At 40.5% G+C, this 14,882-nt stretch overlaps 2 protein-coding genes across 3 annotated transcripts; both read right to left on the minus strand.

Moving 5' to 3' along the window:
- Positions 1–474: 474 nt before the first annotated feature.
- Positions 475–4,558, minus strand: ccr7 (chemokine (C-C motif) receptor 7). Its single transcript, XM_079552783.1, has 3 exons — positions 4,497–4,558; positions 4,320–4,366; positions 475–1,582 (listed from the first exon to the last, which is right to left on the minus strand). The coding sequence occupies exons 1-3, from the start codon at positions 4,510–4,512 to the stop codon at positions 506–508; spliced, it is 1,140 nt and encodes a 379-aa protein (XP_079408909.1). The 5' UTR covers positions 4,513–4,558; the 3' UTR covers positions 475–505.
- An 882-nt stretch (positions 4,559–5,440) lies between these two features.
- LOC306960623 (SWI/SNF-related matrix-associated actin-dependent regulator of chromatin subfamily E member 1-like) lies at positions 5,441–13,276 on the minus strand. 2 transcript variants are annotated; one of them, XM_079553081.1, is made up of 11 exons: positions 13,097–13,275; positions 11,689–11,739; positions 11,431–11,474; positions 11,071–11,175; positions 9,196–9,276; positions 8,757–8,888; positions 8,371–8,542; positions 7,380–7,552; positions 7,209–7,310; positions 6,639–6,888; positions 5,442–6,540 (listed from the first exon to the last, which is right to left on the minus strand). In XM_079553081.1, exons 2-11 carry the CDS (start codon positions 11,693–11,695, stop codon positions 6,338–6,340), a joined length of 1,269 nt encoding a protein of 422 aa, XP_079409207.1. In that variant the 5' UTR covers positions 11,696–11,739; positions 13,097–13,275; the 3' UTR covers positions 5,442–6,337. The 2 variants fall into 2 exon arrangements, with proteins under 2 accessions (XP_079409208.1, XP_079409207.1); XM_079553082.1 differs by lacking the exon at positions 8,757–8,888 and having other exon boundaries at positions 5,441–6,540; positions 13,097–13,276.
- Positions 13,277–14,882: the final 1,606 nt, after the last annotated feature.

Below are 14,882 nucleotides of genomic sequence, written 5' to 3' on the forward strand. Positions count from 1 at the left end.
TTGAGAAGCCCTGGCGTACAACTTACACCATGACTCTTACATCCAAGAATGAACACTCTGAACACTCACTTTTTTAAGCTGCCTGTCACAATCAAACGAACGAAAAACATGTCATTTGGTCCAATACAGGTCTCCAGTCACCTCTGTTTGGTGTGACCAGTGTGGGAGTAGAAAGGGGTATCAGTGGCACGGGAATAGACGAATAGCCATAGGCCCACTGTGCGCCTTTTGATCACTACCCACGAATCTGACCTAAGGGCCATAGCTGGACCCATTATCTTGTAAAAAGTAAAGATCAAGTTCAGCATTCCGAGATAGTGATTCATCTAGAGAGAGAAATATAGACCTCCATTTGAAAATTTGACATAATAGTATACAACAATGATGTCTTATAAGCTATAGTTCCTCCTCTTTATCTGGAACCTGGGCCCAGCGGTCGCCCACTGTTCCTGGCAGGTTGCCCCGGGTATGACATTAACAAATGGGTGAAAAGCAAAGGAAGCTTTTAGGGCGAGAAAGTGGTGGTCGTCTCCGTTTCGGTCGGCATTGAGGTCTTCCTTTTGGCGAATGTGTATTGGAAAAAACGCTCCTGACTCAGACATCCCAAGTCTTTCAGCAACTTCAGGACGTCATGCCTAAATTTGACTCCGATAAACGCGTAGACGACGGGGTTCAGGCAGCACCGGAAGAAGGCTATGCACTGAGTGACATCTGTGGCGTAGAACTGACTGTTCTCATTGTTGCACTCAGTGGTCCCTCCATTTGCAGTAACTATGGTGGTCCAAAACAGCACTATGTTGTACGGCAACTGGCAACCTAGGAAGACCGCCACCACCGCCAGAATGACTTTGATCGCTTTATTTCTTTCAAATCCTCTAGTTTGGCTCAGCGTCAAAATGATGCGGATGTAGCAAAAGCTCATAATGAGGAGGGGTATGATGAAGGCGAGGATGATCTGACCAGTTTGGAGGTTCACACGCAGAGTGTCGTTGTTGCTTTTGTAAGGCGTGCACGTGTTGTTATTGATGGTCGTGAATGTCATTTCGGGTATTGAGAATATGAGCGCTAACACCCACATTATGCCTGAAGAGATCTTGCTGAAAAACACAGCTCGAGCGCGATGCTTATGGGCAGAGACGGCCTTGGATATCGCGAAGTACCTGTCTACACTGATGGAGGAGAGGAGAAACATGCTGCTGTAAAATGTCACTTTATAAACGGTATGCATGATTTTGCACACTGCCAGGCCGAGCACCCAATTGGCCAGCGAGTTAAACGCCCAAAAGGGGAGAGACAGCACGAACAGGAGGTCGGCAAAAGACAGGTTGAGCAGGTAGACGTCGGTCATGGTTTTGAGGCGATTGAAGTAGAAGTACGTGAGGATGACCAGGAGGTTGCCGGTGAAGCCCAAGAAGCAGATGATGGAATAGAAGGTGGGCAAGAACCACTGGCGGAAGTTTCGGTTGGCCTCCTTCGAACACAGCTCAGGGTAGCCACTGAAGTCGATTGTGTAGGTTAAGTTATCGTCGTAGTCTGTGGCTGTGGACTCTGTGGTCATCTCTTCTCCTTGAGCCGAGCAAAGCTGTAATAAAAGATAGTGTATTGTTAAAGGCCTGTTTTTTGTTTTTTGTTTTCATTACAAACAAACGAAGGAGGGAGCAAGTACGTAAATTGAATAGTTAGTTGTGGTTGCAACTTATTCTCAACTTTCACAATACGTTTCAATCATCCCATTTCACGGGGATGAGTTTATATGTTTCACAACTGGCAGGGGGACTTTTCAGGGGCACCGTCACAGAAATACTAAATATGAAATGGATACAAAACAAAGCTTTATAATTAGATGCACCTAATGATTTCCACAAATGTCTGAGTTTACATTTTTACTCCACGATCAGGTATAGGGCCTTTAATGTTCTTGTAGATCAGGGGTAGGCAACGTCAGGCCCGCGGGCCAAATCCGGCCCTCCAGCCCAGAACCTCTGGCCCCCAAGGTGATTTTGAGAAATATTATTATAGAAGTAAGAGATCAAATACCTGTTAGTACTCTGTTAAGTACTCTGAAATGCGGGAAATTCTGTCAGTATTTCTTAAGTTTGCTGGCCAATCATCCTAATATGTCGTACAACATTGGCATTTACAGGAAATGGTTCTTTTCTTTGAGCTACGATGGTGCGGTTCGGCCCTTGGTGTTTTGGCAATGATGAAAATCGGCCCTCCTCGAAGCAAACTTGCCTACCCCTGTTGTAGATATTAGTCATTACATTACATAACACTACATTAGAAACTGAAACTTGAACCTTGTTACGTCAATTAGTACCTTTAAAGGCCTATATATTTTTCTCTTTTGTCTGTTCTCTTTCTGAGAGGCATTTGGCTGCGTTAAACAGAATGGATGAATCAGGAAGTGAATTTCTCCATTGTTAAGTTAAAGGCATTAGAGAGGATTTTTCCCAGGAATTAAGTTCCCAGATACAACTAAAATGACTTAATTGATCGATGGCACTCTTGTAATTATGGTTCCCAAAATTTGCTACTGGTTTGTCAATCAAACATTTAGCGTATATGCCCCAAGTACGTTATTTACGCAGGCTCCAAGCGTAACTCTCACGCAGTTTGGCCAGCAGTCCGCCATTACGCCGAGGACGACGGATACACTACCACCTAGTTCTGTACTCCTGGTATTTAGAATTATTTCAGAAATGGCAGAAAAGAACCCTGAAAAACCTAACCGAAAAAGAAAGCCACTGTTTGAGGTGGTTGAAAGGAAGAGAGAAACTGCGAGTGAGCGGAGCCGAGTAAGCGTCTGCGTCGAGCGCTGGCGTGCCCTGAAGGTGCAAAAGAATCTTAAAACGGATGCTTTGGTCGCTAAACTTCTGCTGGACAGGTAAATTCTGTTTAATTGTTGAGTAAGTACTTAGCTCTTTAAGAAACATGTGAAGTAGAAAACTCATAAAGTTGTATGTTTACAACAAAGTGAATGCAACGGCGGAGGCGTATCTTACGTAGGGAGCTAATGCGAAGGAGGGGGCTCTGACGCATGCGCACTATTCAAACATACACAAACAGCCGTTGGACAAATCTTAAACCGCAGAATCCTCTCTAATGCCTTTAAGTTATATTTTTGTGAGATGATCAATATCTTATCTTATCTTATTTTATCTTATCTTATCATCCTGATGGACCCAGCCAACATGATGACTGCATTTGCCAATGGCAGTATGTGCTCAGGCTCAAACTGTACAGAGGGACAGTAAAGAGATAAGACAATAAAGTACACCTTAACTTTAACTCTCCAGTCTCCACTGGTGAGCCTAACCATCAACCCAGCACAGAGAGTAGCCACAAATTGCCTTTGCCTGGGACTAAAGATCTCATTCTGGCTAAATTGGCTATGAACCATCTTGTGTGTCTAAAGTTTTTTAGCATACCGATGGTAGTATATTCTCAGTTATCATAGTGAAAAAGTCAGGTGTGGAGACTTATAAGGTCTTTTTAACCATATAAAAGCAAGAATATCCTCATCTTTCATCACTGCTGAACCAATGTAGCCCTATTTGCACATACAAGGATTTACTGTGAACTTTATTCAGACTTGGAACCTTAAAGTCAAGTTTGTAATTGAAGTTGTGATGGGAAGATTGAAGATTTATTGGTCCTTTTAGAAAACAGGGATGAACATATTTTGAGTTCAGGCAGGAGGCTATGGTCTTTTAAGACCCATAGAACTTGAACAGTTTTTTCCCCCTCCGCCATCAGACTCATGAACTAAAAACAAGTCTCTATAGCTTAGTTACAGACTCACAGGTGTTATCTGCACTTGCACTGTGTGGTGTGCCCACACTTAGATCCGCTGCTATCACCCTATCACTTAATGCATGCCCCCTATAGCCTTATAGGTAAAAGTTTGTTAGCTTATTTTTATCTGAATTCTGTGTATATGTTTTATGTCGCACGTTTGCACCGAGAACAAATCCTAGTTTGTGAACCTGTTCTCAAACCATGGCAATAAAACCTATTCTGATTCTGATTCCTATTCTGATTTGTTTTGTCTTTCTTGAGCTGTAATTTGAGGAGGATTGGGAGCACACCATTACCCAGTATTAACTGACCTGTAATCAGATTTGACCAGATGCACTGATGTCATGACTACCTTTTGCACAATTTACACATTTCACAACTGACAAGAGTCTGTGGCATTTTGTTGTTGTTGATAAATCACAATTATGAGCTGTTTGATATCATAGGTCACATTGTACACACAACATGTCACATGTGACACAACTAGGTCTACTACTTAAAAATGCGTGTCTACATACCTCAAAGATAATGGGCCATAGGATGACAGCTGTAACAAACTGTGAACCTAAAAAGGCAATACATTTTCAAAGTTAAATAAAGTTAAATAATTCCGTTAGTTAGAATCTGAACATGAATGGTATTAGAAATGCATTAAATGTTTATGTTTGAATGTCTGAGGTCTTTTGGGCACCTACCCCTGATTGAAGTCATCGTGAGCGCTGTGCAGATGAGTGTCAGTGTTTGATGGTGGTTTCCCTATTTGTAAAAAAAAAAAAAAAAAATCGCATGCAAACTCAACCACTTAGTCTCTACAACAGCATCATGTGAGAGAGCTAACCGCACATCATTGACAAGAAAACCACCACATCTTGAGCACAGGTGCAATTGTTTTAAACTTTAAAGTCAAGTTTTTCTTGACCAAAATGGGTTTATTGTTTTTGACACAGTGGGTAATTTATATATTTTTGTTACACTGCTTGAGGCAATGGCTGAACCAATTCCCTCAAAACTGAACTGCTGAACTATGGCACTTCTATTGCAGTTGTCTTAACTACAGGGCAAGAACTTTTTAGACACAAGCTCAATTTTCTTTCCTTTTTTTTCTGCAGAGGACAAGTAGCAGATTTGGTAAATGCAACAAACCTAATTGCATTTGGATCGTGTGACTAATCTACATTGAAAGCACAGACAGTTCCAGCCTCGTCTTCACACGTTTACAGCAGATTCTGCACAGACTTTTGCACACCTGTACCTCACCGGTTTTTGGTTTCACCGAAAGTACCGACCGCAAAAAAAGGTGCCCCTGTGGTAACTCATGCAGCTAATACCAAAAGGAGCATCAAAGAGCAACTTTTTCAACATTTCTGTTGCAAAGGGTACATGTCGAGAGTACATAGCTCCAAAGCCAGTGTTCGATCAAAGTGAACTGACGAGAAGCTTGGCACTCCTGTAGTGAAAACAGGAAATCATAACAGTTCCCCCTCGTCTAACCCACTTCCCCTACCTGCAACTTAACAAAGGTAATAGCCTTTATATATAATGTGTACAACGTTGTGTTTATAACTACTGAAGGATTACTTTTTTCTCAAAATGATTAGAGAGTATTAAAACAAGCCATCTTATTGTAGAAAAGTTTATTGGTATAAATATGAAAAAGGAAATTCTTTTTAAGACTGCATGTATATAATACTTCTTCAAGCTGTTTTTATGACATGAATCTCATTTTTTATGCAAACCTCGTAACACTGTGCGCACAATAACAGTACATTTAAAAGTTTTCATTTTAAAATTGCAATATTGATAAAACACATACTTGTTCTAAGCATACTGCTTTTGATTTGATTGACAGTCAGCAAACTTGAGAACACTGGTAGTTGCTCATCATGTGGTACACTCATCCATGGGCCTGGCTCAGGCCAAGGACAGCCATTACACAAGTATAATAAAATGCTGATAATAAATAACAAAGTAACTAGTACTACTAAAGACTACAAACTCCTGAGACAATACTGCCACTGTAATACTGATACCGAGTAAACAAAGAAAGTTGACCGCCACCTCACTTTTCACAAATGTGTCAACTCAGTTTAAATATTGCAACATGCAAAAGTAACAATAAAAGCAACAATAACATTACCATACAAAGAACAAAGTTAAATTTAACACTGAACAATCATATTTAATTTGACCTTGGCCTTTTGTGGCTGGTCATTGTCAACACATAAGATATGTGATAAAACATGGCCTGTATGGTTTTTCTGATGGAAATGGATCAAGTGAAGTGCTCTCACACGGCTGTTTGTGGAGCACTTAGCAGCCAATACTTTTAGACAGGACCCTTGTTTAATGGCTTCAAGTGCTTCTTTGTATGTGTCCAGCCTTTCTTATGCAGCCTTGATGATGTCTAACTAAACATACAAGCCTCGTGCTTGTTAACACTGAAACAATTGCAATACTTGATAAACTTCGACAATCTGAGATGAACCTGTGCAATATGTGTTATTTGAAGATTATAGTTCAGACATTCATGTGTGGGTCAGTGGGCCCTGGCTCGGCTCAGCCCCTCAGAAGGCTCACTGTTGGGAGCATCTTCAGTCTGAGCAGAGGTGGTCTCGGAGCCTGTGTTACTGTCGCTGGTGCCCTCCTCCATGGCCCCCTCTGGGACGCTCTCTTTGTCCTCAGACACCCCTTCCTCGCTGCCTACATGACCCTCCACCTCCTCTGAAGCCTTTGGCTTTCCTACAACAATAAAAGAAAATAAATAATAAGAAAGCATTGCATGCTAACTTCCTAGAAATGGTTGCATGCTATACAGATGAGGTAAACCACAGTCTTACCTGCAGCGTCTGTGGAGCTGTTCTCTGCATCATCACCGTCCTTGTCACTGGGAGCATTTTGGGACTTGTTTCCATGAGCCGAACAAACATGTTTTTCTTCTTCGGCTAAAACACAGCCAGGCCCCTCTCTGCTCCCTCTTTCTCCCGAGTCCTTCTCTCGCTCAGCCATTCGTTTTCGGGCGACTTCTTCTGCTGCAGCAATCTCTGCTGAGATCTTATCCATGTCAACTTCCACCTTCATGCAGCAGAGCTGGACAGACCACAGCAGTGTTATCAGACCTACAACATCTCAATAATATACAGTATAAACATATGGATTCATAATCTCATCTTTCTATATAAATGTGTCTGTTCTCACAGTATAGACATTACTTTTCAGAGTCAATGGCGCCCCCTTTTGTAAACATTGGGATTTCACAACACAGGATCTTGTCTTACAAATGCAGCTCCAATGTCACTCAAATGATGAGAATTGTCAGCCTATTTAGCAGCAGGTGGCAGCTGAACACATAAGATTAGCACATAAAGAAGTCGATATGCTGAACAGCTCCCTGAAGTAAAGATTAGTACCCTTTTGAGCTCATTCGTAAACGACTCAGTCGCTTCAATGAACTTTCTCTTCTTGTCTTGGTGACGATCTTCAATCTGAAGCAGCTCAGCCTCCAACTTTCTCTGTAAAACAGATGTTTTTGAGACAAACAGTATAATTCACTTTACATTATAAAAACAACGTGTACAAACCTGGTGAACCATCAGAGACTGGACCTGTCGTTTGAGAACCTGCATTCGGGCCGTGGTCACGACCGAGCGCACGTCTGGGACCACGCTCTCACTCAGGATCTCACTGATCAGACGGTGGTTACGCTGGAAACGGGCCGCCGCCGAGTGCTTTATGGAAAACCCATCGTCGTAATCTATAAACAGAAGAAAAGAAGAAAACGTATATTTTGACAAATTATAGAGTTTTAAGTAAAAATGAACAAACTCTTCTATATGTATAAATGGCAAGCAGGTCACTTTTCTAATCCTGATTACCTAAAGTACAAACCACTAACTTTGCAACCTTTACATAAATAACAACCTACTGCATGTCGTTTTGAAAATAGCCTGCAATTTTGATGGTCCAGAAAATGTACTTGCTACTTTTGTTTAAAAAAAGAGAACTCATTATTTACATGTACTGCCAAAAATTGCCAGAGGAGTTAAGAAAGAATGTTTAAGGCTGGTTATTAATGTGAAACACTCGCTTTAGTATGTAGCCTCATGCAGAGCTTAATCGCGTTAATCCCAAATGTACTGAACGTGCCGTCTTTGGAGCGCGCAACCCACTGGGACACAAGCATTTTATGGTCCAGGGTGTTTCTAAATAGCAATTTGGGTTTTATCTGCAGTTTTTTTCCCCCCTGTGCATCATTATGTCCTACGGTAAGCCAGTCAAACCAGCATCATTTCCTAAACGTGGGTGTAACTCAAATGCCCTCCATTTGTTATGCGTATGTGCCTGTTGCTAAAACAAGTGATTATATTAAGAATGACCACTAACATGGACACATTTTGTTGATAGAGTGACTAGATTTCCCATCTTACAAGCAGGAATTTGTTTGTTTTTGACAGTGCAACCCAAAACAGCCACATAGGGTGTGTGACTGGACAGCGGTGTGTGGTCTTGCTGTCATAATTACAGGTCTGACTGTATCTAAACCTTGGGAGACATTTATCTAAGCGGTCTTACCATCTGGGTCATCTGCTGGCTGGATACTCATGTAGGGCTCGCCTTTGTCTAGTCTGGACTGTCGCTGGCGGCTCTCTTCCTCCAGAGCTGCCTCAGCGCGACTTTTTGCATTGACGTAGGCCAAGTAAGCTGGCGAGTTGTGATAGGCCTTCAGGCTTTCATTATACTCAATCTAGGGGTTGGAAAAGATGACAGGAATGACAAGGGAAAAAAGAGGAGACCACAGAAAAGCCAGGCAACATGAAAACCTTTGCTTGATAAACTACGACAGGACAGATGCAGACTACAGAGGAAGGGATGATGACTGGAGGGACCCACAACTGCTGGAGACACATCTACTGGCCATGAGAAGAACCCCATACACACCCCTTTGTAAAACAACCAACCTTCTCTGCTTCGTAGTCATTCAAATAATCCTGTTTCTCCTCATCAGTGAGGTCCCTCCACATGCCACCGATTATCTTCCCAATTTCCCATAGCTTCAGATCAGGATTGGAGGCTTTTACTTGATCCCAAACCTGGTGATGAGAACCAGACATGGGTGTGGGGTTGGGTTGGGTTGGAGGGGGGCTATAAGTAGTTATCTCTTTGCAGAGAGGTCACAAACCAGAGGAGGCCGTGTGCTTTAAGCTCCATCACCAAGTTGATCACTCCCCACTACGTGATGTGGCCTGGACTAGCTAAATCCGTCTTTATTCTTCCGTCACACCAACCTTAAGCTATCACTAATGTCTAAGTGTCTGAATTTGTCAAACAAGTCACCACTTTCTTCCAACAAAGCACAATGATGATGCAAAAATGTACCAAAACACAACGGGCACTTACCTTACGACTGTATCTCATATATGGCATCAAAGGCTTGTCTGGTGGTTTGGGTGGCTTTGGGATATTTATTCCAGAGGAGTTCTGGTTCCAAAAAGAAAACACATTATGGTTACAGAGGGAAATACAAAGTAAAATGATCAAAAAGCAGTCAGAATTTGTATGTGAATGTATGTGACCCATAAGAATCACCTTCTGCAAAGTAGGATCAAGACGACTTATCATTTTCACTATTATGATTTTTTTTAAAGTCAAAGGGTATACATTATATAAGCTAGCAAACAATCTGGACAATTTGTATCGAAGCAACAACAAAAAATGGGTTGTACTTTTTCCAAAACTTTTTTTTTTTATACAATACACAAAGTTTGACATTGTTCTAATCTTCCGAAATTGAATGGCATCAATCATGTTGCTAGGCTTAGGTTTTTTCTGTTGCTCGACCAACCACAGCCTGGATGCAGCGGCCGTGTTAGCGCTCAGCAGCCAGTGACGTGCCGAGCAGAAGCCTGTAATGCCATGGCAACACTTAAGCACGAGTTTCTTAATGTGGCTGTAAGAAAGGCAGACCTTGAGCGGCAGGTGCTATTTGAATACACACAGAAGGGCTATTAGTAAGTCTGCCGTCCGCAATATGAAAGAAGCAACCTCTGCTATTCTTATGTTTCTCTGTTTTTATCCAGTCATTCGAAGTGCTTGTAAGCCGTAATGCAACTTCGTGGTGCTCAAGTATTTTCTTGTATGAATTAACCTCTTATTAGCCTCAACCGAGTGCTTTTTCTCCAGCGCAGCTTTACCCAAATCTTAAAGCTTCTCGACTGGAGCTTACAGAGTTGCGCCTCATTTGAAAGCTAAGTCCTAGAAAACTGATCGTGACTTTTTTGTTGCATTGTCGCTGCGTTTATGTCACGTTTTTGTCTTGTTTTGGTAATTTTTTGTTGCTTTCTTCATCGCTTTTTTGTCATGTTTTCATCACTTTTTGTCACGTTTTAGTGGCGTTTTTGTCACTTTTTTATTGTGTTATTATTGCTTCTCTAGCAGGTTTTTATTGCTATTTTGCCGCTCATTTGTGGCTCTTTTTTATTTTGTTTTTTTATCACTTTTGTTGCTCTTTTTTGTTGTATTTTCATCCTTGTTTTTATCCCTGCGCTTCTGCGCTTTTTTTGTCATGTTTTTGTCTTTTTTCAGTTGTTTTTTTGACCCTTTTTTTATTGTGTTATTGTTGCTTTTTCGCACATTTTTGTTGCTTCTTTGTTACAGTTTTATCTCTTTTTTGGAACTCTTTTTATTTTGCTTTTTTGTCACTTTTTAGTCATGTTTTTGTTGTTCTTTTTTTTGTTTTTTGTTATATTTTCATCCTTGTTTTTATCCCCTGTTTCTGTGTTTTTTTGTCACGTTTTTGTCACTCTTTTTAGTTGTGTTTTTGACGCTTTTTTTTATTGTGTTTTTGTTGCTTTTCTGGCACATTTCTGTTGCTTCTTTGTTGAATTTTTATCTCTTGTTTGTCACTCTTTTGTGGCTTTTTGTGGCTCTTTTTTTGTTGCTTTTTATCACTTTTTAGTCATGTTTTTGTTGCTCTTTTGCTGTATTTTCAATCCTTGTTTTTATCCCCATTTGGGCGCTTTTTGACGCTTTTTTATTATGTTATTGTTGCTTTTCCGGCACATTTTTGTTACTTCTTTGTTGCGTTTTTCATCCTCCTTTTTGTCTCTATTTTGATGCTCTGATCAAGAAACTTTTCATTTTGGGTAAAGCCAAACTAGAGAACTGGTCTGATTTAAACAACCTTTTGGATAACCCCATTGCCCGGGGAGTCATAACAGCCTAATCTCCTGTTCTTGTATGTGCATTATACTATGTGCAATACTGTATGCGTACCGTTGCTCGACTGTTGGTGGTTTGGGTCCCGCCAAGTCTGTAGTTGTTGTAGGCCAGATGGCTGTAAGGATTGTACCCCACAAACCCGGGGGTGTTGGGAATTTGCTGATGGAAACAAAGAAACACAAATGAGAAATGGCATCAAAAGAATAACAATAGCATACAGATAAACAATGTGAAATGCCTTATAAGCACAGTAGCACACGCACATTCATGCTGCAGGACTATCAAAAACATGAAGCAGTAATGCGTCACTCTACAATGCTTGTGAAATAAAGCTAAATTGTATACATAAACTGTATTAACAGATATAATAGATATAAAGGTATTTCTATTGTCACTTGAATTAGGGATACTTACAGTGGCGGGGGCGGGGGGTGGGGGAGGAGCATAGGATGGCCTCTCTGATGTGAGGAGAAAATAAAAACAGACATCACCGACAGACAATATAGTAGATGTTTTAGAAGGTTTGCAGCGTTCCTAGACAGGTTGTTAGTGTTCAGTAAAAAAACAAAACAGCATTTTGGTAATAAAACAACATTAAAAATTGAGAATGAAATACTTGTAAAGATGAATAACGAAGAGAGCTGCCACACAAAAGTACTAAAACACTCTTACTTGACATCTTTGGAGGGACACGTAGGTATCAGTCTATTCCAGTCATTGGCACTGTGGATGATAGATACGCGTGAGGAGTGCAGAGTTTTGTGTTGGCTTCACATAACAAAAGAAGAGCTAGAGGGGTCGAGTTAAAGCATACAATGACAGAACTATGTTTCCCTTTTTTTTCATATGTTTGGGCTGTGATGTCATATCGCTAAGCATTATGGGATTAGCAGCAATTGTAAACTAATAGATTTTAAAAGTTAAAATACTGGAGTTATTGTTCACATTAAAACACTTGGACACCACAGTGAGTTAGATGTATTTATCTGCACTTTTTATACTGTTTTTAGCTAATGTTAGTCAACGGAAATGTATGCTAACAGCCGCAAAGATGGACGGTCTCCATGGTAACTGGAGAATTTCCCGAACGATGATGACAAGATGGCATTTTATTACTTTAAATAATATAAAATTTCATAATAACCTCCTGTATTGTAAATTGATTTCATATTGACCAGTGTGTCCCTCTGTCTCTTTGGACCTCGAGTCCGTGATAAGGTTGAATTTAATATATAATACTCATTTAAAACGATATGTGTTTAGGAGGCTGAAAGAAAAAGTTGGCTATTCCCTAAAAATCTAAAAATGTAACTAACACAAGTTATGATTGTTCACTCAAAAGGACCACAGCCTCTTATCAAAGTGCGACAACTTTATTGGCATTAAGTTTTTGTTATCAGTTCGACTTTGACAGCTCCGTCTTTAAAGGGAAAGGTGAGGGAGCATAGAAACAAAAGAGATGCCGGTGCTGCGGGTGCAGACAAGGGGACTGGGGCTAACTAGCTTTAGCATGATTAGCATACTGTCACAATATAACAGCCTGCAAAGAATGATGCGCACAAACGCCAATTTCATGACTGGGGAACGGCTTGTATCAATGCCGGTGAAGTTTTACGAGATTCGCAGTAGTTACATCCGAAACGTCATATCGATTCAATCAAGGTCAAAGTGTGAATTAGACACTCCGGTGCTAACTAGGTTATATATCTCAATATTATCCAGTGTATCAATGCTAGCCCACAGCTGCTAAGATAACACGAGCTTTAATAGACGCTCGCGCTTGCTTTCTCACCGCGATGGCACTTAACTCGCCCTTGTTATTACAACATTACGACCGCTGTCACTTGTTTATTTTGTTAATCCAGGTGGGTAATATATCATCGTGTCAAAAAAAAAACCGCACGCACTAGTTAGCTGGTAAACGCTAGCTGCCTCTGTGAAAAGAAAAATGGCATCTGTAAAAATAGTATGTGCAGGAAACGTCAAGCCTAAGAAAGAAAGACATTTCCCAGATCCCGCATCGATTTTGATCCAACACCGCAAAAAGGGTGAAGTGTGAGAGCGCAACAAACAAACTCACCTGAAAGTCCCCACTACGGAGAAGGTTAAGCTTAGTGTCGGTTTGCACCGCTGAGCGACACAAGCGGCCCCCCACAATAAACGATAAAATGGGGTCCACTCGTAAGATTTCCTGCAGAATCTTCCAGAACTGCACCCCCACCCTCCGCTCATTACAACACTGCCTTTGCTTTTTGCTCAACACTGATGCTGAAGCCAGAGGAGCTGTCACCGCTGCAGCCTTCATTACAATCCCGATAGAAACATTGCACACGGGAGCAGATCATCATTGAAACACCTTTACTTTCCTTCATAATGAGCAAAACATGTCAAAACTGAATAACAGGTTTGGGATAACAACACGTTTTAAACTCAACTTGTCAATCGATTTGAATTGCAATTTGCATAACATAATCAAGCCTGTCAAATTGCTGCATGCCGGCTGAATTATAGGGAGAACTTTATACACAGGGGCTGGTCATATAATAAGAATATCATGAAAAAGTGCATTTCTGTTATTCAACTTGAAATGTGAAACTAATATGTGATATAGACTCATTACATGCAAAGTGAGATGTGTAGCCTTTGTTTGTTATGGCTCACAGTCCTTTTTCAAAATATTCACATTTTCCGAGGTTTTTACAAGCTGAGCCATCATGATTAAAATGGAAACAAATAAAGGCTGCATGTGTCACTTTACATGTAATGAGAATATCATATATTAGTTTCACAGTTTACGTTGAATAACAGAAGTAAATGCACTTTTTCATGATGTTCTAATTATATGACGAGCACCTATATACAGTACAGGCCAATGTTCTTTTATGTATTCGTTTTTGCTCTCATTTCAAAACTGTTCCTATGGTAGATTCTCATTGAAGACGTTCATTTATGAGCACATACAAGAACACATACAGAATTTGTGTTTTAAACACCAAAAAAATGTTGACACAAATTCTTCCAAATGGTCACTTTGATTACTGCTTTACACTTTTAACATTTGCTCAGTGAGCTTCACGATGTCGTCACAGAAAGGGTTTGGACTTCTCAAACATGTTGAAAACTATCTCAGAAGACGACCTCATGAAGCTCACGGAGAGAATGCCAAGAATTAAGGCCGACAATTTAGAAGAATTTAGAATATTAAACATATTTGGAGTTATTTCGCCTGGCGCAGCGGTTAGCGCTCCCACCTGGACGGGGCCTTTTTGTGTGGAGTTTGCATGTTCTCTCCGTGTCTGCGTAGGTTTCCTCCAGGTACTTTCCCCTAGCACTACAAACATGTACAATAGACTCCCTTCTGGGGCCAGGACTCCCCTGATAAAGAGATTCTTAATCTCAGTGGGACTAAATTCACCTGTTTTTGTTTCCTTCATAATCCCATGTGTTCATTCATAGTTTAACGCCTTCAATGAGAAGCCAAGACTTAAAAAGTGTGTCCAAACTTTTGGCCTGTACTGTGTATATATATGTATGTAATATGTATGTATGTTATGCACAGACCTGACCTTGTTGTAGCAATAATTCAGCAGTCATGCAGTAAAATCACTAAGTAGCATTCTGTTTCATTTGTAGTACATCATAATGGTCATCTTTTGACCAGTTTAATAATTACATCATTTATTTATTTCATTTTTAGGAATATGTGCCCATTATTATGATTTATAGCAGCCTATGAAATAGACAGTTATGGCCATAAATTGGGTTTTATAGTGTGTGCTCAATCCAATGAACCTGCAGCTGCAGCCTCTATATGTTGTATGAGTGCAGCTAAATCTATCAGGCTATAGGTTTGTCTTTGTTGTCAT

This window comes from Gobius niger, assembly GCF_951799975.1.
Source record: "Gobius niger genome assembly, chromosome: 3".
Classification (NCBI taxonomy): Eukaryota; Metazoa; Chordata; class Actinopteri; order Gobiiformes; family Gobiidae; genus Gobius; species Gobius niger.